The sequence below is a fragment of the Stegostoma tigrinum genome, unplaced genomic scaffold (genome assembly GCF_030684315.1).
Source record: "Stegostoma tigrinum isolate sSteTig4 unplaced genomic scaffold, sSteTig4.hap1 scaffold_426, whole genome shotgun sequence".
In the NCBI taxonomy this organism is placed as follows: domain Eukaryota; kingdom Metazoa; phylum Chordata; class Chondrichthyes; order Orectolobiformes; family Stegostomatidae; genus Stegostoma; species Stegostoma tigrinum.
In genome coordinates, this window is record NW_026728354.1 from 40,051 (window position 1) to 65,730 (window position 25,680).

Consider the following 25,680-nt stretch of genomic DNA (forward strand, 5'->3'; position numbering starts at 1 on the left):
CTCCCTCTCTCTGTCCCCATCTCTCTCTGTCTCGCTCACTCTGTCCCCGTCTCAGTCCCTCTCTCTGTCCCTGTCTCACTCCCTCTCTCTGTCCCCTTCTCTCTCTCTCACTCACTCTGTCCCTGTCTCACTCCCTCACTCTGTCCCCGTCTCTCTCTCTCTCTCTCACTCTGTCCCTGTCTCACTCCCTCACTCTGTCCCTGTCTCTCTCTCTCACTCACTCTGTCCCTGTCTCACTCCCTCTCTCTGTCCCTGTCTCTCTCTCACTCACTCTGTCCCTGTCTCACACTCTCTCTCTGTCCCTGTCTCTCTCTCACTCACTCTGTCCCTGTCTCACTCCCTCTCTCTGTCCCCGTCTCTCTCTCTCACTCACTCTGTCCCTGTCTCACTCACTCACTCTGTCCCCGTCTCTCTCTCTCTCTCACTCACTCTATCTCTGTCTCACTCCCTCTCTCTGTCCCCGTCTCTCTCTCACTCACTCTGTCCCAGTCTCACTCTCTCTCTCTGTCCCCGTCTCACTCCCTCTCTCTGTACTGTCTCACACTCTCTGTCTCTCTATCTCTCTGTCCCCATCTCTCTCTCACTCACTCTGTCCCTGTCTCACTCCCTCTCTCTGTCGCCGTCTCTCTCTCTCACTCACTCTGTCCCTGTCTCACTCCCTCGCTCTGTCTCCATCTCTCTCTCTCGCTCACTCTGTCCCTGTCTCACTCTCTCTTTCTGTTCCTGTCTCACTCTCTCACTCACTCTGTCCCTGTCTCACTCCCTCTCTCTGTCCCCATCTCTCTCTCACTCACTCTGTCCCAGTCTCACTCCCTCTCTCTGTCCCCATCTCTCTCTCACTCACTCTGTCCCAGTCTCACTCTCTCTCTCTGTCCCCGTCTCACTCCCTCTCTCTGTCCTGTCTCACACTCTCTGTCTCTCTATCTCTCTGTCCCCATCTCTCTCTCACTCACTCTGTCCCTGTCTCACTCCCTCTCTCTGTCCCTGTCTCTCTCTCTCACTCACTCTGTCCCTGTCTCACTCCCTCACTCTGTCCCCGTCTCTCTCTCTCACTCACTCTGTCCCTGTCTCACTCCCTCACTCTGTCGCCGTCTCTCTCTCTCACTCACTCTGTCCCTGTCTCACTCCCTCTCTCTGTCCCTGTCTCTCTCTCACTCACTCTGTCCCCGTCTCACACTCTCTCTCTGTCCCTGTCTCTCTCTCACTCACTCTGTCCCTGTCTCACTCCCTCTCTCTGTCCCCGTCTCTCTCTCACTCACTCTGTCCCTGTCTCACTCCCTCACTCTGTCCCCGTCTCTCTCTCTCACTCACTCTGTCCCTGTCTCACTCCCTCACTCTGTCCCCGTCTCTCTCTCTCACTCACTCTGTCCCTGTCTCACTCCCTCTCTCTGTCCCCGTCTCTCTCTCACTCACTCTGTCCCTGTCTCACTCTCTCTCTCTGTTCCCGTCTCACTCCCTCTCTCTCTCCTGTCTCACACTCTCTGTCTCTCTATCCCTCTGTCCCCATCTCTCTCTCACTCACTCTGTCCCTGTCTCACTCCCTCTCTCTGTCCCTGTCTCTCTCTCACTCACTCTGTCCCTGTCTCACTCCCTCTCTCTGTCCCCATCTCTCTCTCTCACTCACTCTGTCCCTGTCTCACTCCCTCTCTCTGTCCCCGTCTCTCTCTCTCTCTCACTCACTCTGTCCCTGTCTCACTCCCTCACTCTGTCCCCGTCTCTCTCTCTCACTCACTCTGTCCCTGTCTCACTCCCTCGCTCTGTCCCCATCTCTCTCTCTCGCTCACTCTGTCCCTGTCTCACTCTCTCTTTCTGTCCCTGTCTCACTCTCTCACTCACTCTGTCCCTGTCTCACTCTCTCTCTGTCCCCATCTCTCTCTCACTCACTCTGTCCCAGTCTCACTCCCTCTCTCTGTCCCCATCTCTCTCTCACTCACTCTGTCCCAGTCTCACTCTCTCTCTCTGTCCCCGTCTCACTCCCTCTCTTTGTCCTGTCTCACACTCTCTGTCTCTCTATCTCTCTGTCCCCATCTCTCTCTCACTCACTCTGTCCCTGTCTCACTCCCTCTCTCTGTCCCTGTCTCTCTCTCACTCACTCTGTCCCAGTCTTACTCTCTCTCTCTGTCCCCGTCTCACTCCCTCACTCACTCTGTCCCAGTCTCACTCTCTTAGTCACTCTGTCCCTGTCTCACTCCATCTCTCTGACCCGTCTCTCTCTCTCACTCACTCTGTCCCTGTCTCACTCCCTCTCTCTGTCCCCGTTTCTCTCTCTCTCACTCACTCTGTCCCTGTCTCACTCCCTCTCTCTGTCCTGTCTCACACTCTCTGTCTCTCTATCTCTCTGTCCCCATCTCTCTCTCACTCACTCTGTCCCTGTCTCACTCCCTCTCTCTGTCCCTGTCTCTCTCTCACTCACTCTGTCCCAGTCTCACTCCCTCTCTCTGTCCCCGCTTCTCTCTCTCTCACTCACTCTGTCCCTGTCTCACTCCCTCTCTCTGTCCCCGTCTCTCTCTCTCACTCACTCTGTCCCTGTCTCACTCCCTCTCTCTGTCCCCGTCTCAATCCCTCACTCACTCTGTCCCTGTCTCACTCTCTCCCTCTGTCCCACTCTCACTCCCTCGCTCTGTCTCCGTCTCTCTCTCACTCACTCTGTCCCAGTCTCACTCCCTCTCTCTGTCCCCGTCTCTCTCTCACTCACTCTGTCCCAGTCTCACTCTCTCCCTCTGTCCCCGTCTCTCTCTCTCACTCACTCTGTCCCAGTCTCACTCCCTCTCTCTGTCCCCGTCTCTCTCTCACTCACTCTGTCCCAGTCTCACTCTCTCTCTCTGTCCCCGTCTCACTCCCTCACTCTGTCCCGTCTCACACTCTCTGTCTCTCTATCTCTCTGTCCCCATCTCTCTCTCACTCACTCTGTCCCTGTCTCACTCCCTCTCTCTGTCCCTGTCTCTCTCTCACTCACTCTGTCCCTGTCTCACTCCCTCTCTCTGTCCCCGTCTCTCTCTCTCACTCCCTCTCTCTGTCCCTGTCTCACGCCCTCTCTCTGTCCCCGTCTCTCTCTCTCACTCACTCTGGCCCTGTCTCACTCCCTCTCTCTGTCCCCGTCTCTCTCTCTCACTCACTCTGTCCCTGTCTCACTCCCTCTCTCTGTCCCCGTCTCTCTCTCTCTCACTCACTCTGTCCCTGTCTCACTCCCTCTCTCTGTCCCCGTCTCTCTCTCTCTCACTCACTCTGTCCCCGTCTCTCTCTCTCTCACTCACTCTGTCCCTGTCTCACTCCCTCTCTCTGTCCCCGTCTCTCTCTCTCTCACTCACTCTGTCCCTGTCTCACTCCCTCTCTCTGTCCCCGTCTCTCTCTCTCTCACTCACTCTGTCCCTGTCTCACTCCCTCTCTCTGTCCCCGTCTCTCTCTCTCACTCACTCTGTCCCTGTCTCACTCCCTCTCTCTGTCCACGTCTCTCTCTCACTCACTCTGTCCCTGTCTCACTCCCTCTCTCTGTCCCCGTCTCTCACTCACTCACTCTGTCCCAGTCTCACTCCCTCTCTCTGTCCCCGTCTCTCTCTCACTCACTCTGTCCCAGTCTCACTCCCTCTCTCTGTCCCCGTCTCTCTCTCACTCACTCTGTCCCAGTCTCACTCTCTCTCTCTGTCCCAGTCTCACTCCCTCTCTCTGTCCCCGTCTCTCTCTCACTCACTCTGTCCCAGTCTCACTCTCTCTCTCTGTCCCCGTCTCACTCCCTCTCTCTGTCCGCGTCTCTCTCTCTCACTCACTCTGTCCCAGTCTCACTCCCTCTCTCTGTCCCCGTCTCTCACTCTCACTCACTCTGTCCCAGTCTCACTCCCTCACTCTGTCCCCGTCTCTCTCTCTCACTCACTCTGTCCCTGTCTCACTCCCTCTCTCTGTCCCCGTCTCTCTCTCACTCACTCTGTCCCAGTCTCACTCTCTCTCTCTGTCCCCGTCTCACTCCCTCTCTCTGTCCTGTCTCACACTCTCTGTCTCTCCATCTCTCTGTCCCCATCTCCCCCTCACTCACTCTGTCCCTGTCTCTCTCTCACTCACTCTGTCCCTGTCTCACTCCCTCTCTCTGTCCCCGTCTCTCTCTCTCTCTCACTCACTCTGTCCCTGTCTCACTCTATCTCTCTGTCCCCGTCTCTCTCTCTCACTCACTCTGTCCCTGTCTCACTCCCTCGCTCTGTCCCAATCTCTCTCTCTCGCTCACTCTGTCCCTGTCTCACTCTCTCTTTCTGTCCCTGCCTCACTCTCTCACTCACTCTGTCCCTGTCTCACTCTCTCTCTGTCCCCATCTCTCTCTCACTCACTCTGTCCCAGTCTCACTCCCTCTCTCTGTCCCCATCTCTCTCTCACTCACTCTGTCCCAGTCTCACTCTCTCTGTCTGTCCCCATCTCACTCCCTCTCTCTGTCCTGTCTCACACTCTCTGTCTCTCTATCTCTCTGTCCCCATCTCTCTCTCACACACACTGTCCCTGTCTCACTCCCTCTCTCTGTCCCTGTCTCTCTCTCACTCACTCTGTCCCAGTCTCACTCTCTCTCTCTGTCCCCGTCTCACTCCCTCACTCACTCTGTCCCAGTCTCACTCTCTTACTCACTCTGTCCCTGTCTCACTCCCTCTCTCTGTCCCTGTCTCACTCTCTCTCTCTGTCCCAGTCTCACTCCCTCGCTCTGTCCCCGTCTCTCTCTCACTCACTCTGTCCATGTCTCACTCCCTCTCTCTGTCCCCGTCTCTCTCTCTCACTCACTCTGTCCCTGTCTCACTCCCTCTCTCTGTCCCCGTTTCTCTCTCTCTCACTCACTCTGTCCCAGTCTCACTCTCTCTCTCTGTGCCCGTCTCTCTCTCTCACTCACTCTGTCCCAGTCTCACTCCCTCTCTCTGTCCCCGTCTCTCTCTCTCACTCACTCTGTCCCAGTCTCACTCTCTCTCTCTGTCCCCGTCTCACTCACTCACTCTGTCCCGTCTCACACTCTCTGTCTCTCTATCTCGCTGTCCCCATCTCTCTCTCACTCACTCTGTCCCTGTCTCACTCCCTCTCTCTGTCCCCGTCTCTCTCTCACTCACTCTGTCCCTGTCTCACTCCCTCTCTCTGTCCGCGTCTCTCTCTCTCACTCACTCTGTCCCTGTCTCACTCCCTCTCTCTGTCCCCGTCTCTCTCTCACTCACTCTGTCCCTGTCTCACTCCCTCTCTCTGTCCGCGTCTCTCTCTCTCACTCACTCTGTTCCTGTCTCACTCCCTCTCTCTGTCCCCGTCTCTCTCTCTCTCGCTCACTCAGTCCCTCTCTCTGTCCCTGTCTCACTCCCTCTCTCTGTCCCCATCTCTCTCTCTCTCGCTCACTCTGTCCCTGTCTCAGTCCCTCTCTCTGTCCCCTTCTCTCTCTCTCTCACTCACTCTGTCCCTGTCTCACTCCCTCTTTCTGTCCGCGTCTCTCTCTCTCACTCACTCTGTTCCTGTCTCACTCCCTCTCTCTGTCCCCATCTCTCTCTCTCTCGCTCACTCTGTCCCTGTCTCAGTCCCTCTCTCTGTCCCTGTCTCACTCCCTCTCTCTGTCCCCGTCTCTCTCACTCTCACTCACTCTGTTCCTGTCTCACTCCCTCTCTCTGTCCCCTTCTCTCTCTCTCTCACTCACTCTGTCCCTGTCTCACTCCCTCTTTCTGTCCCTGTCTCACTCTCTCACTCACTCTGTCCCCGTCTCACACTCTCTCTCTGTCCCTGTCTCTCTCTCACTCACTCTGTCCCTGTCTCACTCCCTCTCTCTGTCCCTGTCTCTCTCTCTCACTCACTCTGTCCCTGTCTCTCTCCCTCTCTCTGTCCCCATCTCTCTGTCTCACTCACTCTGTCCCTGTCTCACTCCCTCTCTCTGTCCCCATCTCTCTCTCTCGCTCACTCTGTCCCAGTCTCACTCCCTCTCTCTGTCCCCATCTCTCTCTGTCTCGCTCACTCTGTCCCCGTCTCAGTCCCTCTCTCTGTCCCTGTCTCACTCCCTCTCTCTGTCCCCTTCTCTCTCTCTCACTCACTCTGTCCCTGTCTCACTCCCTGTCTCTGTCTCCGTCTCTCTCTCACTCACTCTGTCCCTGTCTCACTCCCTCTCTCTATCCCCGTCTCTCTCTCTCACTCACTCTGTCCCTGTCTCACTCCCTCCCTCTGTCCCCATCTCTCTCTCACTCACTCTGTCCCAGTCTCACTCCCTCTCTCTGTCCCCGTCTCTCTCTCACTCACTCTGTCCCTGTCTCACTCCCTCTCTCTATCCCCATCTCTCTCTCTCACTCACTCTGTCCCTGTCTCACTCCCTCTCTCTGTCCCCGTCTCTCTCTCACTCACTCTGTCCCAGTCTCACTCCCTCTCTCTGACCCCGTCTCTCTCTCACTCACTCTGTCCCAGTCTCACTCCCTCTCTCTGTCACCGTCTCTCTCTCTCTCACTCACTCTGTCCCCGTCTCTCTCTCTCACTCACTCTGTCCCTGTCTCACTCCCTCTCTCTGTCCCTGTATTACTCCCTCTCTCTGTCCCTGTCTCACTCTCTCTCTCTCTGTCCCCGTCGCACACTCTCTGTCTCTCTCGCTCTCTCTCTCTCCATCCCCACTCTCCATCCCCATCTCACTCCCTCTCTCTGTGCCCGTCTCTCTCTCACTCACTCTGTCCCTGACTCACTCTCTCTTTCTGTCCCTGTCTCACTCCCTCTCTCTGTCCCAGGCTCTCTCTCTCTCTCTCTCTCCCAGTCTCTCTCTCTCTCTGTCCCCGTCTCACTCTCTCTGTCCCAGGCTCACTCTCTCTCTCTCTGTCCCCGTCTCACTCTCTCTCTCTCTGTCCCCTTCTCGCTCTTTCTCTCTCCGTCCCAGTCTCACACTCTCTCTGTCCCCATCTCACACTCACTCTCTCTCTCTGTCCCCGTCTCACTATCTCTCTCTGTTCCCGTCTCACTCTCTCTCTCTGTCCCCATCTCATTCTCACTCTCTGTCCCTGTCTCACTCCATCTCTCTGTCCCCGTCTCTCTGTCTCATTCACGCTGTCCCTGTCTCACGCCCTCTCTCTTCCCCGTCTCTCTCTCTCACTCACTCTGTCCCTGTCTCACTCCCTCTCTCTGTCCCCGTCTCTCTCTCACTCACTCTGTCCCTGTCTCACTCCCTCTCTCTGTCCCCGTCTCTCTCTCTCTCACTCACTCTGTCCCTGTCTCACTCCATCTCTCTGTCCCCATCTCTCTCTCTCACTCACTCTGTCCCTGTCTCACTCCCTCGCTCTGTCCCCATCTCTCTCTCTCGCTCACTCTGTCCCTGTCTCACTCTCTCTTTCTGTCCCCGTCTCTCTCTCTCTCACTCACTCTGTCCCCGTCTCTCTCTCTCTCACTCACTCTGTCCCTGTCTCACTCCCTCTCTCTGTCCCCGTCTCTCTCTCTCTCACTCACTCTGTCCCTGTCTCACTCCCTCTCTCTGTCCCCGTCTCTCTCTCTCTCACTCACTCTGTCCCTGTCTCACTCCCTCTCTCTGTCCCCGTCTCTCTCTCTCACTCACTCTGTCCCTGTCTCACTCCCTCTCTCTGTCCACGTCTCTCTCTCACTCACTCTGTCCCTGTCTCACTCCCTCTCTCTGTCCCCGTCTCTCACTCACTCACTCTGTCCCAGTCTCACTCCCTCTCTCTGTCCCCGTCTCTCTCTCACTCACTCTGTCCCAGTCTCACTCCCTCTCTCTGTCCCCGTCTCTCTCTCACTCACTCTGTCCCAGTCTCACTCTCTCTCTCTGTCCCAGTCTCACTCCCTCTCTCTGTCCCCGTCTCTCTCTCACTCACTCTGTCCCAGTCTCACTCTCTCTCTCTGTCCCCGTCTCACTCCCTCTCTCTGTCCGCGTCTCTCTCTCTCACTCACTCTGTCCCAGTCTCACTCCCTCTCTCTGTCCCCGTCTCTCTCTCTCACTCACTCTGTCCCAGTCTCACTCCCTCACTCTGTCCCCGTCTCTCTCTCTCACTCACTCTGTCCCTGTCTCACTCCCTCACTCTGTCCGCGTCTCTCTCTCTCACTCACTCTGTCCCAGTCTCACTCCCTCTCTCTGTCCCCGTCTCTCTCTCTCACTCACTCTGTCCCAGTCTCACTCCCTCTCTCTGTCCCCGTCTCTCTCTCTCACTCAGTCTGTCCCTGTCTCACTCCCTCACTCTGTCCGCGTCTCTCTCTCTCACTCACTCTGTCCCTGTCTCACTCCCTCTCTCTGTCCCTGTCTCTCTCTCACTCACTCTGTCTCCGTCTCACACTCTCTCTCTGTCCCTGTCTCTCACTCACTCACTCTGTCCCTGTCTCACTCCCTCTCTCTGTCCCCGTCTCTCTCTCTCACTCACTCTGTCCCTGTCTCACTCCCTCACTCTGTCCCCGTCTCTCTCTCTCACTCACTCTGTCCCTGTCTCACTCCCTCACTCTGTCCCCGTCTCTCTCTCTCACTCACTCTGTCCCTGTCTCACTCCCTCTCTCTGTCCCCGTCTCTCTCTCACTCACTCTGTCCCAGTCTCACTCTCTCTCTCTGTCCCCGTCTCACTCCCTCTCTCTGTCCTGTCTCACACTCTCTGTCTCTCCATCTCTCTGTCCCCATCTCCCCCTCACTCACTCTGTCCCTGTCTCTCTCTCACTCACTCTGTCCCTGTCTCACTCCCTCTCTCTGTCCCCGTCTCTCTCTCTCTCTCACTCACTCTGTCCCTGTCTCACTCTATCTCTCTGTCCCCGTCTCTCTCTCTCTCACTCACTCTGTCCCTGTCTCACTCCCTCGCTCTGTCCCAATCTCTCTCTCTCGCTCACTCTGTCCCTGTCTCACTCTCTCTTTCTGTCCCTGCCTCACTCTCTCACTCACTCTGTCCCTGTCTCACTCTCTCTCTGTCCCCATCTCTCTCTCACTCACTCTGTCCCAGTCTCACTCCCTCTCTCTGTCCCCATCTCTCTCTCACTCACTCTGTCCCAGTCTCACTCTCTCTGTCTGTCCCCATCTCACTCCCTCTCTCTGTCCTGTCTCACACTCTCTGTCTCTCTATCTCTCTGTCCCCATCTCTCTCTCACACACACTGTCCCTGTCTCACTCCCTCTCTCTGTCCCTGTCTCTCTCTCACTCACTCTGTCCCAGTCTCACTCTCTCTCTCTGTCCCCGTCTCACTCCCTCACTCACTCTGTCCCAGTCTCACTCTCTTACTCACTCTGTCCCTGTCTCACTCCCTCTCTCTGTCCCTGTCTCACTCTCTCTCTCTGTCCCAGTCTCACTCCCTCGCTCTGTCCCCGTCTCTCTCTCACTCACTCTGTCCATGTCTCACTCCCTCTCTCTGTCCCCGTCTCTCTCTCTCACTCACTCTGTCCCTGTCTCACTCCCTCTCTCTGTCCCCGTTTCTCTCTCTCTCACTCACTCTGTCCCAGTCTCACTCTCTCTCTCTGTGCCCGTCTCTCTCTCTCACTCACTCTGTCCCAGTCTCACTCTCTCTCTCTGTCCCCGTCTCACTCACTCACTCTGTCCCGTCTCACACTCTCTGTCTCTCTATCTCGCTGTCCCCATCTCTCTCTCACTCACTCTGTCCCTGTCTCACTCCCTCTCTCTGTCCCCGTCTCTCTCTCACTCACTCTGTCCCTGTCTCACTCCCTCTCTCTGTCCGCGTCTCTCTCTCTCACTCACTCTGTCCCTGTCTCACTCCCTCTCTCTGTCCCCGTCTCTCTCTCACTCACTCTGTCCCTGTCTCACTCCCTCTCTCTGTCCGCGTCTCTCTCTCTCACTCACTCTGTTCCTGTCTCACTCCCTCTCTCTGTCCCCGTCTCTCTCTCTCTCGCTCACTCAGTCCCTCTCTCTGTCCCTGTCTCACTCCCTCTCTCTGTCCCCATCTCTCTCTCTCTCGCTCACTCTGTCCCTGTCTCAGTCCCTCTCTCTGTCCCCTTCTCTCTCTCTCTCACTCACTCTGTCCTTGTCTCACTCCCTCTTTCTGTCCGCGTCTCTCTCTCTCACTCACTCTGTTCCTGTCTCACTCCCTCTCTCTGTCCCCATCTCTCTCTCTCTCGCTCACTCTGTCCCTGTCTCAGTCCCTCTCTCTGTCCCTGTCTCACTCCCTCTCTCTGTCCCCGTCTCTCTCACTCTCACTCACTCTGTTCCTGTCTCACTCCCTCTCTCTGTCCCCTTCTCTCTCTCTCTCACTCACTCTGTCCCTGTCTCACTCCCTCTTTCTGTCCCTGTCTCACTCTCTCACTCACTCTGTCCCCGTCTCACACTCTCTCTCTGTCCCTGTCTCTCTCTCACTCACTCTGTCCCTGTCTCACTCCCTCTCTCTGTCCCTGTCTCTCTCTCTCACTCACTCTGTCCCTGTCTCTCTCCCTCTCTCTGTCCCCATCTCTCTGTCTCACTCACTCTGTCCCTGTCTCACTCCCTCTCTCTGTCCCCATCTCTCTCTCTCGCTCACTCTGTCCCAGTCTCACTCCCTCTCTCTGTCCCCATCTCTCTCTGTCTCGCTCACTCTGTCCCCGTCTCAGTCCCTCTCTCTGTCCCTGTCTCACTCCCTCTCTCTGTCCCCTTCTCTCTCTCTCACTCACTCTGTCCCTGTCTCACTCCCTGTCTCTGTCTCCGTCTCTCTCTCACTCACTCTGTCCCTGTCTCACTCCCTCTCTCTATCCCCGTCTCTCTCTCTCACTCACTCTGTCCCTGTCTCACTCCCTCCCTCTGTCCCCATCTCTCTCTCACTCACTCTGTCCCAGTCTCACTCCCTCTCTCTGTCCCCGTCTCTCTCTCACTCACTCTGTCCCTGTCTCACTCCCTCTCTCTATCCCCATCTCTCTCTCTCACTCACTCTGTCCCTGTCTCACTCCCTCTCTCTGTCCCCGTCTCTCTCTCACTCACTCTGTCCCAGTCTCACTCCCTCTCTCTGACCCCGTTTCTCTCTCTCTCACTCACTCTGTCCCAGTCTCACTCCCTCTCTCTGTCCCCGTCTCTCTCTCTCACTCAGTCTGTCCCTGTCTCACTCCCTCACTCTGTCCGCGTCTCTCTCTCTCACTCACTCTGTCCCTGTCTCACTCCCTCTCTCTGTCCCTGTCTCTCTCTCACTCACTCTGTCTCCGTCTCACACTCTCTCTCTGTCCCTGTCTCTCACTCACTCACTCTGTCCCTGTCTCACTCCCTCTCTCTGTCCCCGTCTCTCTCTCTCACTCACTCTGTCCCTGTCTCACTCCCTCACTCTGTCCCCGTCTCTCTCTCTCACTCACTCTGTCCCTGTCTCACTCCCTCACTCTGTCCCCGTCTCTCTCTCTCACTCACTCTGTCCCTGTCTCACTCCCTCTCTCTGTCCCCGTCTCTCTCTCACTCACTCTGTCCCAGTCTCACTCTCTCTCTCTGTCCCCGTCTCACTCCCTCTCTCTGTCCTGTCTCACACTCTCTGTCTCTCCATCTCTCTGTCCCCATCTCCCCCTCACTCACTCTGTCCCTGTCTCTCTCTCACTCACTCTGTCCCTGTCTCACTCCCTCTCTCTGTCCCCGTCTCTCTCTCTCTCTCACTCACTCTGTCCCTGTCTCACTCTATCTCTCTGTCCCCGTCTCTCTCTCTCACTCACTCTGTCCCTGTCTCACTCCCTCGCTCTGTCCCAATCTCTCTCTCTCGCTCACTCTGTCCCTGTCTCACTCTCTCTTTCTGTCCCTGCCTCACTCTCTCACTCACTCTGTCCCTGTCTCACTCTCTCTCTGTCCCCATCTCTCTCTCACTCACTCTGTCCCAGTCTCACTCCCTCTCTCTGTCCCCATCTCTCTCTCACTCACTCTGTCCCAGTCTCACTCTCTCTGTCTGTCCCCATCTCACTCCCTCTCTCTGTCCTGTCTCACACTCTCTGTCTCTCTATCTCTCTGTCCCCATCTCTCTCTCACACACACTGTCCCTGTCTCACTCCCTCTCTCTGTCCCTGTCTCTCTCTCACTCACTCTGTCCCAGTCTCACTCTCTCTCTCTGTCCCCGTCTCACTCCCTCACTCACTCTGTCCCAGTCTCACTCTCTTACTCACTCTGTCCCTGTCTCACTCCCTCTCTCTGTCCCTGTCTCACTCTCTCTCTCTGTCCCAGTCTCACTCCCTCGCTCTGTCCCCGTCTCTCTCTCACTCACTCTGTCCATGTCTCACTCCCTCTCTCTGTCCCCGTCTCTCTCTCTCACTCACTCTGTCCCTGTCTCACTCCCTCTCTCTGTCCCCGTTTCTCTCTCTCTCACTCACTCTGTCCCAGTCTCACTCTCTCTCTCTGTGCCCGTCTCTCTCTCTCACTCACTCTGTCCCAGTCTCACTCTCTCTCTCTGTCCCCGTCTCACTCACTCACTCTGTCCCGTCTCACACTCTCTGTCTCTCTATCTCGCTGTCCCCATCTCTCTCTCACTCACTCTGTCCCTGTCTCACTCCCTCTCTCTGTCCCCGTCTCTCTCTCACTCACTCTGTCCCTGTCTCACTCCCTCTCTCTGTCCGCGTCTCTCTCTCTCACTCACTCTGTCCCTGTCTCACTCCCTCTCTCTGTCCCCGTCTCTCTCTCACTCACTCTGTCCCTGTCTCACTCCCTCTCTCTGTCCGCGTCTCTCTCTCTCACTCACTCTGTTCCTGTCTCACTCCCTCTCTCTGTCCCCGTCTCTCTCTCTCTCGCTCACTCAGTCCCTCTCTCTGTCCCTGTCTCACTCCCTCTCTCTGTCCCCATCTCTCTCTCTCTCGCTCACTCTGTCCCTGTCTCAGTCCCTCTCTCTGTCCCCTTCTCTCTCTCTCTCACTCACTCTGTCCTTGTCTCACTCCCTCTTTCTGTCCGCGTCTCTCTCTCTCACTCACTCTGTTCCTGTCTCACTCCCTCTCTCTGTCCCCATCTCTCTCTCTCTCGCTCACTCTGTCCCTGTCTCAGTCCCTCTCTCTGTCCCTGTCTCACTCCCTCTCTCTGTCCCCGTCTCTCTCACTCTCACTCACTCTGTTCCTGTCTCACTCCCTCTCTCTGTCCCCTTCTCTCTCTCTCTCACTCACTCTGTCCCTGTCTCACTCCCTCTTTCTGTCCCTGTCTCACTCTCTCACTCACTCTGTCCCCGTCTCACACTCTCTCTCTGTCCCTGTCTCTCTCTCACTCACTCTGTCCCTGTCTCACTCCCTCTCTCTGTCCCTGTCTCTCTCTCTCACTCACTCTGTCCCTGTCTCTCTCCCTCTCTCTGTCCCCATCTCTCTGTCTCACTCACTCTGTCCCTGTCTCACTCCCTCTCTCTGTCCCCATCTCTCTCTCTCGCTCACTCTGTCCCAGTCTCACTCCCTCTCTCTGTCCCCATCTCTCTCTGTCTCGCTCACTCTGTCCCCGTCTCAGTCCCTCTCTCTGTCCCTGTCTCACTCCCTCTCTCTGTCCCCTTCTCTCTCTCTCACTCACTCTGTCCCTGTCTCACTCCCTGTCTCTGTCTCCGTCTCTCTCTCACTCACTCTGTCCCTGTCTCACTCCCTCTCTCTATCCCCGTCTCTCTCTCTCACTCACTCTGTCCCTGTCTCACTCCCTCCCTCTGTCCCCATCTCTCTCTCACTCACTCTGTCCCAGTCTCACTCCCTCTCTCTGTCCCCGTCTCTCTCTCACTCACTCTGTCCCTGTCTCACTCCCTCTCTCTATCCCCATCTCTCTCTCTCACTCACTCTGTCCCTGTCTCACTCCCTCTCTCTGTCCCCGTCTCTCTCTCACTCACTCTGTCCCAGTCTCACTCCCTCTCTCTGACCCCGTCTCTCTCTCACTCACTCTGTCCCAGTCTCACTCTCTCTCTCTGTCCCCGTCTCACTCCCTCACTCTGTCCCATCTCACACTCTCTGTCTCTCTATCTCTCTGTCCCTGTCTCTCTCTCACTCACTCTGTCCCTGTCTCACTCCCTCTCTCTGTCACCGTCTCTCTCTCTCTCACTCACTCTGTCCCCGTCTCTCTCTCTCACTCACTCTGTCCCTGTCTCACTCCCTCTCTCTGTCCCTGTATTACTCCCTCTCTCTGTCCCTGTCTCACTCTCTCTCTCTCTGTCCCCGTCGCACACTCTCTGTCTCTCTCGCTCTCTCTCTCTCCATCCCCACTCTCCATCCCCATCTCACTCCCTCTCTCTGTCCCCGTCTCTCTCTCACTCACTCTGTCCCTGACTCACTCTCTCTTTCTGTCCCTGTCTCACTCCCTCTCTCTGTCCCAGGCTCTCTCTCTCTCTCTCTCTCCCAGTCTCTCTCTCTCTCTGTCCCCGTCTCACTCTCTCTGTCCCAGGCTCACTCTCTCTCTCTCTGTCCCCGTCTCACTCTCTCTCTCTCTGTCCCCTTCTCGCTCTTTCTCTCTCCGTCCCAGTCTCACACTCTCTCTGTCCCCATCTCACACTCACTCTCTCTCTCTGTCCCCGTCTCACTATCTCTCTCTGTCCCCGTCTCACTCTCTCTCTCTGTCCCCATCTCATTCTCACTCTCTGTCCCTGTCTCACTCCATCTCTCTGTCCCCGTCTCTCTGTCTCATTCACGCTGTCCCTGTCTCACGCCCTCTCTCTTCCCCGTCTCTCTCTCTCACTCACTCTGTCCCTGTCTCACTCCCTCTCTCTGTCCCCGTCTCTCTCTCACTCACTCTGTCCCTGTCTCACTCCCTCTCTCTGTCCCCGTCTCTCTCTCTCTCACTCACTCTGTCCCTGTCTCACTCCATCTCTCTGTCCCCATCTCTCTCTCTCACTCACTCTGTCCCTGTCTCACTCCCTCGCTCTGTCCCCATCTCTCTCTCTCGCTCACTCTGTCCCTGTCTCACTCTCTCTTTCTGTCCCTGTCTCACTCCCTGTCTCTGTCCCCGTCTCTCTCTCTCACTCACTCTGTCCCTGTCTCACTCCCTCGCTCTGTCCCTGTCTCTCTCTCACTCACTCTGCCCCATCTCACTCTCTCTCTCTCTGTCCCCGTCTCACACTCTCTGTCTCTCTCGCTCTCTGTCCACATCTCACTCTCTTTTTCTGTCCCTATCTCATACTCTCTCTCTGTCCCCGCCTCACTCTCTCTCTCTCCCAGTCTCTCTCTCTCTCTCTCTCTCTCTGTCCCCGTCTCACTCTCTCTGTCCCAGGCTCTCTCTCTCTCTCTCTCTCTGTCCCCGTCTCACTCTCTCTCTTTCTGTCCCCTTCTCGCTCTTTCTCTCTCCGTCCCAGTCTCACACGCTCTCTGTCCCCATCTCACACTCACTCTCTCTCTCTGTCCCCGTCTCACTCCCTCACTCTCTCTGTCCCAGTCTCACTCTCTCTCTCTGTCCCCGTCTCACTCTCTCTCTCTCTGTCCCCGTCTCACTCTCTCTGTCCCAGTCTCACTCTCTCTCTCTGTCCCCGTCTCACTCTCTCTCTCTCTGTCCCCGTCTCACTCTCTCTGTCCCAGTCTCACTCTCTCTCTCTGTCCCCGTCTCACTCTCTCTCTCTGTCCCCGTCTCACTCTCTCTGTCCCAGTCTCACTCTCTCTGTCCCAGTCTCACTCTCTCTCTCTCTGTCCCCGTCTCACTCTCTCTCTCTCTGTCCCCGTCTCACTCTCTCTCTCTGTCCCCGTCTCACTCTCTCTGTCCCAGTCTCACTCTCTCTCTCTCTCTGTCCCCGTCTCACTCTCTCTGTCCCAGTCTCACTCTCTCTCTGTCCCTGAATCTCTCTCTCTCTCTCTGTCCCGGTCTCACTCTCTCTCTCTGCCCCTGAATCTCTCTCTCTCTCTCTCTCTCTCTGTCCCGGTCTCACTCTCTCTCTGTCCCGGTCTCACTCTCTCTCTCTGGCCCTGAATCGTTCTCTCTCTCTGCCTGTCCCTCTCCGCACCTACCTCTCTTTCTGTCTCCATCTCTCTCTGTCTCTATGTGTGGATTGCAATGGGGCCATCCAGCTCTGGGCAGCGCTGATATTTGTTCCATGGGCCTGCTCCTGCAGCCATACACCCGAACGCGCTCTCACATCCCGCCTCCTCCTCCGACAGGCCAACACGGAACTGAAATCCTTTTCCACAGTTTGCACCGGCGATGGCGAATGGGATAAGGACTACTTCCCAGTGTGTCAAAGTAAGATTTTCCCCCTCTAACCATATTCCACTGTGGGGGTCTCCACATTCAGGGGTTAACGCGAAGGAAAGATAAAGGGGTGGGGGCAATCTATTTCAAGTGTCAGGAGGTCTTTGATTAGGTATATCGCATGTGAATTAACCAGATGGGAGCTTAAGGTCCTGGGGAACGGGGCATGAACATGGGAGAGAGGATCGGTTAGGTCATAGACAACAGAGGTTTGGGGCAGGGAGGTTTCAGGCTGGCTGAATTTCGCCGGTGGATTCCCACAGGGGCCAGTGCTGCGTTACCTCCGATCTGTTCCGGGCTCGGAGAAGGAGAGGGAATATTTCGCCAGATGAGACGAGAGTTGGCGGGAAGGTGAGGGCAGCGGAGAGATTGTAGATAGGTTGAGCCGCTGCTCTGAACTGGGCACTTTGGAAGATAAATCTGCAGGAAGCGCAGGAAGATTAGAGGAGCTGGACGTTATTTAAATGGAGAACAATTGGGGAGAGCTCCTGGAGGAGGGGATTTGCGAGTTTTTGTATGAAAGCTGCCGACAGTTTTGATATCTGATGAAACAGCATTTTGGGACCCCGTATCTGACAAAACAGGGTTTCGGGTTTATATCCTAACTCTCTGTGATCCCCAAATCTATTTGCCCTCCGCTCTCTACCCCCCCTCCCTTCCCTTCCTCCTCCTCCACCCTACTCACCCCGAGACTGTGCTTGACCTCAGTTCCCCTTCCTGTCACCTCTTTCAGTCATCGACTGCGGGGACCCAGGGGAGCTGGAAAATGGCGGTTTCCAGCTGACCCACGGGAGCTCCGTGATGAATGGGTACCTCTCAGAGATTCGCTATTCCTGTGAGAAGAGATACAGCATGGAGAGTGAAGGAGATGGTGAGTGCAAGGGACAGGGAGAGGAATGGGGGGGTAGAGGGAGGGAAGGGGGGGAGAGGGAGCGAAGGAGGGAGAGGGCGAGGGATGGGAGAGACAGGGATCGGGGGAGAGGGAGGAAGGTGGGGGAGGGAGAGGGAGGGCGAATAAGAGGAAGTGTGAGGGAGAGGGATAGGGATGGAATGAGGGGAAGAGTGAGGGAGAGAGTGAGAGGGAGGGAGAGAAGGAGGAAGGGAATGAGGGGGCGATTGAGGGAGAGGGAGGGAGAAGGGCAGGGGCAGAGGGAGAGTGAGGGGAATGAGAGAGGGAGAATGAGAGAGAGGGAGAGTGAGTGGAGAGTGAGGGGAATGAGAGAGGGAGAGGGAGAGGAGGATGAGGGAGAATGAGAAAGAGAGAGGGAGATTGATGGAGAGGGAGAGAACAAATTTGGAACGGCTCTCCTCAGGGTGGGAGAGACGGAGGGAGACGGAGAGACAGAGATCTGATGGAGGGATTTACAAATTGTGAGGGAGCAGGGAATAGAAGAGAGAGGGAGAGACTGATCCGACTGAATGTAGGGACATCCCCTCTCTCTCTCTGTATCTCTCTCTTTTCACTGTCAGTCCCTCTCTCTCTGTCTCTCTCTCTCTCTGTCTCTCTCTCTCTCTGTATCTCTCTCTTTTCACTGTCAGTCCCTCTCTCTCTCTCTCTCCCTGTGTGTCGCTCTCTGTCTCTCTCTCTCTGTCTCTCTCTCTCTGTCTCACTCTCTGTCTCTCTCTCTCTCTGTCTCTCTCTCTCTCTCTGTCTCTCCCCTCCATTCCCCTGTGATGTCTATATTTTCTGTGTGAATTCCTCACTCGCTCTCTCCCTCCCTCCCTCCTTCTCTTCCTCACTCACTCACTCCCTCTCCCTCCCCACCTCTCTCTCTCCCTCCGTCCCTCCTTCCCTCACTCCCTCTCTCCACAGGGACGTACACCTGTACCGACTCTCGCCACTGGCTAAACCAGGCCGTGTCCGAGCGCATCCCGCACTGCGCCCCAGGTGAGACGCCCCTCTCTCACAGCTCCCTCGAGGATCGGGGGTGGAAGGGGGCGGGGGTGAACCTGCTACGGCACGGCCGGCCGTGAACACTGAGGGGTGGGGAGGGAGGAGGTTAAATGCCTGGGCTAGTACCCAGGTCATTCCCTTTGCCTGTGCCCCCTGCGCCCCCGTGGCATGCCCTCTCGGAGCAAACGGGGGCGACTGATAGGCGGACCGATTTCATGCGGCCAGGGGAGGTGGTGCGCGGGTAGGGGGTTGTTTGGTGGGGGGGGGGGTTGATGGGGTTGGTGTGGCATTGGGGGACCTCGTTTCGGCCCTGCTCATTTCATTTCTCACTTTCAGGGTCTGCAAGTGTTTCGGAGTTTGTTTCAGTCTCAGGGTCTGCACCCATTTCGGAGTATGTTTCGGTTTCAGTTTCAGTATCTAGTCCAGGGTCTGCCTTAAACTCCAAGGATCTGTTCCGGTTCCAGGGACTGTTTCACTTTCAGGATCTGTATCACTTTCAGAATTTAATTCAAGGTTTGTACAGGCTGCAGAGTTTGTTTCAGTTTCAGGGTTTGTTTCAGTTTCAGGGTTGGTATCAGTTTAAGAGTTTATTTCAGTTTCAGGGTTTCTTTCAGTTTCAGGGCTTGAGTCAACACCAGGAGTTTGTATCAGTTTCAGAGTTTGTTTCACTTTCAGATTTGGTATCAGTTGAAGAGTTTATTTCAGCTCCAGGTTTGTTTCAGTTTCAGTATCTATTTCAGGCACTGCCTTGATTCCAGTATCAATTCAAGTTCCAGAAACGGCTTCACTTTTGCCATCTGTATCACTTTCAGAGTCTGTATCAGTTTCAATGTTTGTTTCAGTTTCAGAGGTTGCTTCAGTTTCAGGTTTTCTTTCAGTTTCAGATTGGTTTCACTCTTAGTATCTCCTCCCAGGTCGCCTTAGTACAAGGGCCTGCATCACTTACAGAACCGCTACCAGTTTCAGGAATCTGTGTGGAAGGGTGTATGTGATGGTGTGTGAGAGGGTGTGTGTATGTGAGGGTGTGTGTGAGGGTGTGTGTATGTGAGGTGATGTGTGAGGGTGTGTGTATGTGATGGTGTGTGTGAGAGGTGATGTGTGAGGGTGTGTGTGAGGGTGTGTGTATGAGAGGTGATGTGTGAGGGTGTGTGTGAGAGGTGTTGTGTAGGGTGTGTGTGAGGGTGTGTGTATGTGAGGTGATGTGTGAGGGTGTGTGTACGTGAGGGTGTGTGAGAGGTGATGTGTGAGGGTGTGTGTGAGGGTGTGTGTATGTGAGGCGATGTGTGAGGGTGTGTGTATGTGAGGTGATGTGTGAGGGTGTATGTGAGGAGGTGTGTGTGAGGGTGTGTGTATGTGAGGAGGTGTGTGAGAGGGTGTGTGTATGTGAGGGTGTGTGTGAGGGTGTGTGTATGTGAGGTGATGTGTGAGGGTGTGTGTGAGGGTGAGTGTATGTGAGGGTGTGTGTGAGAGGTGAGGTGTGAGGGTGTGTGTATGTGAGGGTGTGTGTGAGGTTGTGTGTATGTGAGGTGATGTGTGAGGGTGTGTGTATGTGAGGGTTTGTGAGGGTGTGTGTATGTGAGGTGATGTGTGAGGGTGTGGGTGAGTGTATGTGAGGTGATGTGTGAGGGTGTGTGTATGTGAGGAGGTGTGTGTGAGGGTGTGTGTATGTGAGGTGATGTGTGAGGGTGTGTATCTGTGAGGAGGTTTGTGAGGGTGTGTGTGAGGGTGTGGGTATGTGAGGGTGTGTGTGAGGGTGTGTGTATGTGAGGGTGTGTGTATGTGAGGTGATGTGTGAGGGTGTGTGTATATGAGGTGATGTGTGAGGGTGTGTGTATGTGAGGAGGTGTGTGTGAGGGTGTGTGTATGTGAGGTGATGTGTGAGGGTGTGTGTGAGGGTGTGTGTATGTGAGGTGATGTGTGAGGGTGTGTGTATGTGATGGTGTGTGTGAGAGGTGATGTGTGAGGGTGTGTGTGAGGGTGTGTGTATGAGAGGTGATGTGTGAGGGTGTGTGTGAGAGGTGTTGTGTAGGGTGTGTGTGAGGGTGTGTGTATGTGAGGTGATGTGTGAGGGTGTGTGTACGTGAGGGTGTGTGAGAGGTGATGTGTGAGGGTGTGTGTGAGGGTGTGTGTATGTGAGGCGATGTGTGAGGGTGTGTGTATGTGAGGTGATGTGTGAGGGTGTATGTGAGGAGGTGTGTGTGAGGGTGTGTGTATGTGAGGAGGTGTGTGAGAGGGTGTGTGTATGTGAGGGTGTGTGTGAGGGTGTGTGTATGTGAGGTGATGTGTGAGGGTGTGTGTGAGGGTGAGTGTATGTGAGGGTGTGTGTGAGAGGTGAGGTGTGAGGGTGTGTGTATGTGAGGGTGTGTGTGAGGTTGTGTGTATGTGAGGTGATGTGTGAGGGTGTGTGTATGTGAGGGTTTGTGAGGGTGTGTGTATGTGAGGTGATGTGTGAGGGTGTGGGTGAGTGTATGTGAGGTGATGTGTGAGGGTGTGTGTATGTGAGGAGGTGTGTGTGAGGGTGTGTGTATGTGAGGTGATGTGTGAGGGTGTGTATCTGTGAGGAGGTTTGTGAGGGTGTGTGTGAGGGTGTGGGTATGTGAGGGTGTGTGTGAGGGTGTGTGTATGTGAGGGTGTGTGTATGTGAGGTGATGTGTGAGGGTGTGTGTATATGAGGTGATGTGTGAGGGTGTGTGTATGTGAGGAGGTGTGTGTGAGGGTGTGTGTATGTGAGGTGATGTGTGAGGGTGTGTGTGAGGGTGTGTGTATGTGAGGTGATGTGTGAGGATGTGTGTATGTGAGGAGGCGTGTGAGGTTGTGTGTATGTGAGGTGACGTGTGTGGGTGTGTTTGAGGGTGTGTGTATGTGAGGAGGTTTGTGAGGTTGTGTGTGAGGGTGTGTGTATGTGAGGTGATGTGTGAGGGTGTGTGTATGTGAGGAGGTGTGTGTGAGGGTGTGTGTGAGGGTGTGTGTATGTGAGGTGATGTGTGAGGGTGTGGGTGAGTGTATGTGGGGTGTGTGTGAGGGTGTGTGTATGTGAGGTGATGTGTGAGGGGGTGTGTGAGGGAGTGTGTATGTGAGTGTGTGTGTATGTGAGGTGATGTGTGTGGGTGTGTGTGAGGGTGTGTGTATGTGAGGTGATGTGTGAGGGTGTGTGTATGTGAGGTGATGTGTGAGGGTGTGTGTGAGGGTGTGTGTATGTGAGGGTGTGTGTGAGAGGTGATGTGCGAGGGTGTGTGTATGTGAGGAGGTGTGTGTGAGGGTGTGTGTATGTGAGGAGGTGTGTGTGAGGGTGTGTGTATGTGAGGGGATGTGTGAGGGTGTGCGTGAGGGTGTGTGTATGTGAGGTGATGTGTGAGGGTGTGTGTGAGGGTGTGTGTATGTGAGGGTGTGGGTGAGTGTATGTGGGGTGTGTGTGAGGGTGTGTGTATGTGAGGTGATGTGTGGGGGTGTGTGTGAGGGTGTGTGTATGTGAGGGTGTGTGTGAGGTTGTGTGTATGTGAGGTGATGTGTGTGGGTGTGTGTGAGGGTGTGTGTATGTGAGGTGATGTGTGAGGGTGTTTGTATGTGAGGTGATGTGTGAGGGTGTGTGTATGTGAGGGTGTGTGTGAGAGGTGATGTGAGAGGGTGTGTGTGAGGGTGTGTGTATGTGAGGTGATGTGTGAGGGTGTGTGTATGTGAGGAGGTGTGTGTGTGGGTATGTGTATGTGAGGTGATGTGTGAGGATGTGAGGTGATGTGTGAGGGTGTGTGTATGTGAGGTGATGTGTGAGGGTGTGTGTATGTGAGGAGGTGTGTGTGAGGGTGTGTGTATGTGAGGTGATGTGTGAGGGTGTGCGTGAGGGTGTGTGTATGTGAGGTGATGTGTGAGGGTGTGTGTGAGGGTGTGTGTATGTGAGGAGGTGTGTGAGAGGGTGTGTGTATGTGAGGGTGTGTGTGAGGGTGTGTGTATGTGAGGTGATGTGTGAGGGTGTGTGTGAGGGTGAGTGTATGTGAGGGTGTGTGTGAGAGGTGATGTGTGAGGGTGTGTGTGAGGGTGTGTGTATGTGAGGTGATGTGAGAGGGTGTGTGTATGTCAGGGTGTGTGTGAGGTTGTGTGCATGTGAGGTGATGTGTGTGGGTGTGTGTGAGGGTGTGTGTATGTGAGGTGATGTGTGAGGGTGTGTGTGAGGGTGTGTGTATGTGAGGGTGTGTGCATGTGAGGTGATGTGTGAGGGTGTGGGTGAGTGTATGTGGGGTGTGTGTGAGGGTGTGTGTATGTGAGGAGATGTGTGAGGGTGTGTTTGAGGGTGTGTGTATGTGAGGTGATGTGTGAGCATGTGTGTGAGGGTGTGTGCGAGGGTGTGTGTGAGGGTGTGTGTATGTGAGGTGATGTGTGAGGGTGTGGGTGAGCGTATGTGGGGTGTGTGTGTGAGGGTGTGTGTATGTGAGTGTGTGTGTGAAGTTGTGTGTATGTGAGGTGTGTATGTGAGGGTGTGTGTGAGAGGTGATGTGTGAGGGTGTGTGTATGTGAGGTGATGTGTGAGGGTGTGTGTATGTGAGGTGGTGTGTGTGAGGGTGTGTGTATGTGAGGTGATATGTGAGGGTGTGTGTGAGGGTGTGTGTATGTGCGGAGGTTTGTGAGGGTGTGTGTGAGGGTGTGTGTATTTGAGGTGATGTGTGAGGGTGTGTGTATGTGAGGAGGCGTATGAGGTTGTGTGTATGTGAGGTGATGTGTGTGGGTGTGTGTGAGGGTGTGTGTATGTGAGGTGATGTGTGAGGGTGTGTGTATGTGAGGAGGTGTGTGTGAGGGTGTGTGTATGTGAGGTGATGTGTGAGGGTGTGTGTGAGGGTGTGTGTATGTGAGGAGGTTTGTGAGGGTGTGTGTGAGGGTATGTGTGAGGGTGTGTGTATGTGAGGTGATGTGTGAGGGTGTGTGTGAGGGTGTGTGTGTGTGAGGGTGTGTGTATGTGAGGGTGTGTGTATGTGAGGTGATGTGTGAGGGTGTGTTTGAGGTGTGTGTATGTGAGGTGATGTGTGAGCGTGTGTGTGAGGGTGTGTGTGAGGGTGTGTGTATGTGAGGTGATGTACGAGGGTGTGTGTATGTGAGGAGGTGTGTGTGAGTTTGTGTGTATGTGAGGTGATGTGTGTGGGTGTGTGTGAGGGTGTGTGTATGTGAGGTGATATGTGAGGGTGTGTGTATGTGAGGAGGTGTGTGTGAGGGTGTGTGTATGTGAGGTGATGTGTGAGGGTGTGTGTATGTGAGGAGGTTTGTGAGGGTGTGTGTGAGGGTGTGTGTGAGGGTGTGTGTATGTGAGGGTGTGTGTATGTGAGGTGATGTGTGAGGGTGTGGGTGAGTGTATGTGGGGTGTGTGTGAGGGTGTGTGTATGTGAGGAGATGTGTGAGGGTGTGTTTGAGGGTGTGTGTATGTGAGGTGATGTGTGAGGGTGTGTGTATGTGAGGTGATGTGTGAGGGTGTGGGTGAGTGTATGTGGGGTGTGTGTGAGGGTGTTTGTGAGGGTGTGTGTATGTGAGGGTGTGTGTATGTGAGGTGATGTGTGAGGGTGTGTGTATGTTTGGAGGTGTGTGTGAGGGTGTGTGTGTGTGAGGTGATGTGTGAGCGTGTGTGTGAGAGGTGATGTGTGAGGGTGTGTGTGAGGGTGTGTGTATGTGAGGGTGTGTGTGAGAGGTGATGTGTGAGGGTGTGTGTGAGGGTGTGTGTATGTGAGGTGATGTGTGAGGGTGTGTGTATGTGAGGAGGCGTGTGAGGGTGTGTGTATGTGAGGGTGTGTTTGAGGTTGTGTGTATGTGAGGTGATGTGTATGGGTGTGTATGAGGGTGTGTGTATGTGAGGTGATGTGTGAGGGTGTGTGTATGTGAGGAGGTGTGTGTGAGGGTGTGTGTGAGGGTGTGTGTATGTGAGGAGGTTTGTGAGGGTATGTGTGAGGGTGTCTGTATGTGTGATGATGTGTGAGGGTTTGGGTGAGTGTATGGGAGTTGATGTGTGAGGGTGTGTGTATGTGAGGTGATGTGTGAGGGTGTGTGTATGTGAGGTGATGTGTGAGGGTGTGTGTATGTGAGGGTGTGTGTGAGAGGTGGTGTGAGGGTGTGTGTATGTGAGGTGATGTGTATGGGTGTGTATGAGGGTGTGTGTATGTGAGGTGATGTGTGAGGGTGTGTGTATGTGAGGAGGTGTGTGTGAGGGTGTGTGTGAGGGTGTGTGTATGTGAGGAGGTTTGTGAGGGTATGTGTGAGGGTGTCTGTATGTGTGATGATGTGTGAGGGTTTGGGTGAGTGTATGGGAGTTGATGTGTGAGGGTGTGTGTATGTGAGGTGATGTGTGAGGGTGTGTGTATGTGAGGTGATGTGTGAGGGTGTGTGTGAGGGTGTGTGTATGTGAGGGTGTGTGTGAGAGGTGGTGTGAGGTTGTGTGTATGTGAGGTGATGTGTGAGGGTGTGTGTATGTGAGGAGGCGTGTGAGGGTGTGTGTATTTGAGGATGTTTGTGAGGTTGTGTGTATGTGAGGTGATGTGTGAGGGTGTGTGTATGTGAGGGTGTGTGTGAGGTTGTGTGTATGTGTGGTGAGGTATGTGGGTGTGTGTGAGGGTGTGTGTATGTGAGGTGCTGTTTGAGGGTGTGTGTATGTGAGGTGATGTGTGAGGGTGTGTGTATGCGAGGAGGCGTGTGAGGGTGTGTGTATTTGAGGGTGTGTGTGAGGTTGTGTGTATGTGAGGTAATGTGTATGGGTGTGTGTGAGGGTGTGTGTATGTGAGGTGATGTGTGAGGGTGTGTGTATGTGAGGAGGTTTGTGAGGGTGTGTGTGAGGGTGTGTGTATGTGAGGAGGTGTGTGGGAGGGTGTGTGTATGTGAGGTGATGTGTGAGGGTGTGTGTGAGGGTGTGTGTATGTGAGGAGGTTTGTGAGGGTGTGTGTGAGGGTGTGTGTGAGGGTGTGTGTATGTGAGTGTGTGTGTATGTGAGGTGATGAGTGAGGGTGTGGGTGAGTGTATGTGGGGTGTGTGTGAGGGTGTGTGTATGTGAGGGTGTGTGTGAGGGTGTATGTATGTGAGGTGATGTGTGAGGGTGTGTTTGAGGGTGTGTGTATGTGAGGTGATGTGTGAGGGTGTGTGTGAGGGTGTGTGTATGTGAGGTGATGTGTGAGGGTGTGGGTGAGTGTATGTGGGGTGTGTGTGAGGGTGTGTGTGAGGTTGTGTGTATGTGAGGTGATGTGTGAGGGTGTGTGTATGTGAGGGTGTGTGTGAGAGGTGATGTGTGAGGGTGTGTGTATGTGAGGTGATGTGTGAGGGTGTGTGTATGTGAGGAGGTGTGTGTGAGGGTGTGTGTATGTGAGGTGATATGTGATGGTGTGTGTGAGGGTGTGTGTATGTGAGGTGATGTGTGAGGGTGTGTGTATGTGAGGAGGCGTGTGAGGTTGTGTGTATGTGAGGCGATGTGTGTGGGTGTGTGTGAGGGTGTGTGTATGTGAGGTGATGTGTGAGGGTGTGTGTGAGGGTGTGTGTATGTGAGGAGGCGTGTGAGGTTGTGTGTATGTGAGGTGATGTGTGTGGGTGTGTGTGAGGGTGTGTGTATGTGAGGAGGTGTGTGTGAGGGTGTGTGTATGTGAGGTGATGTGTGAGGGTGTGTGTGAGGGTGTGTGTATGTGAGGAGGTTTGTGAGGGTGTGTGTGAGGGTATGTGTGAGGGTGTGTGTATCTGAGGTGATGTGTGAGGGTGTGTTGAGGTGTGTGTATGTGAGGTGATGTGTGAGCGTGTGTGTGAGGGTGTGTGTATGTGAGGTGATGTGTGAGGGTGTGTG

At 54.8% G+C, this 25,680-nt stretch overlaps 1 protein-coding gene across 1 annotated transcript in view; it reads left to right on the top strand.

Annotated features, from left to right (window-relative positions):
• The window catches only part of LOC125450174 (complement C1r subcomponent-like), a gene marked incomplete at its 5' end in the record, with an annotated part of 76,551 nt that overhangs the window by 39,505 nt on the left and 11,366 nt on the right, over positions 1–25,680 (top strand). The window contains 3 exon segments of the mRNA XM_059644021.1: positions 15,907–15,988; positions 16,731–16,868; positions 17,811–17,885. Of these exon segments, the coding sequence (XP_059500004.1) occupies positions 15,907–15,988; positions 16,731–16,868; positions 17,811–17,885 (295 nt within the window).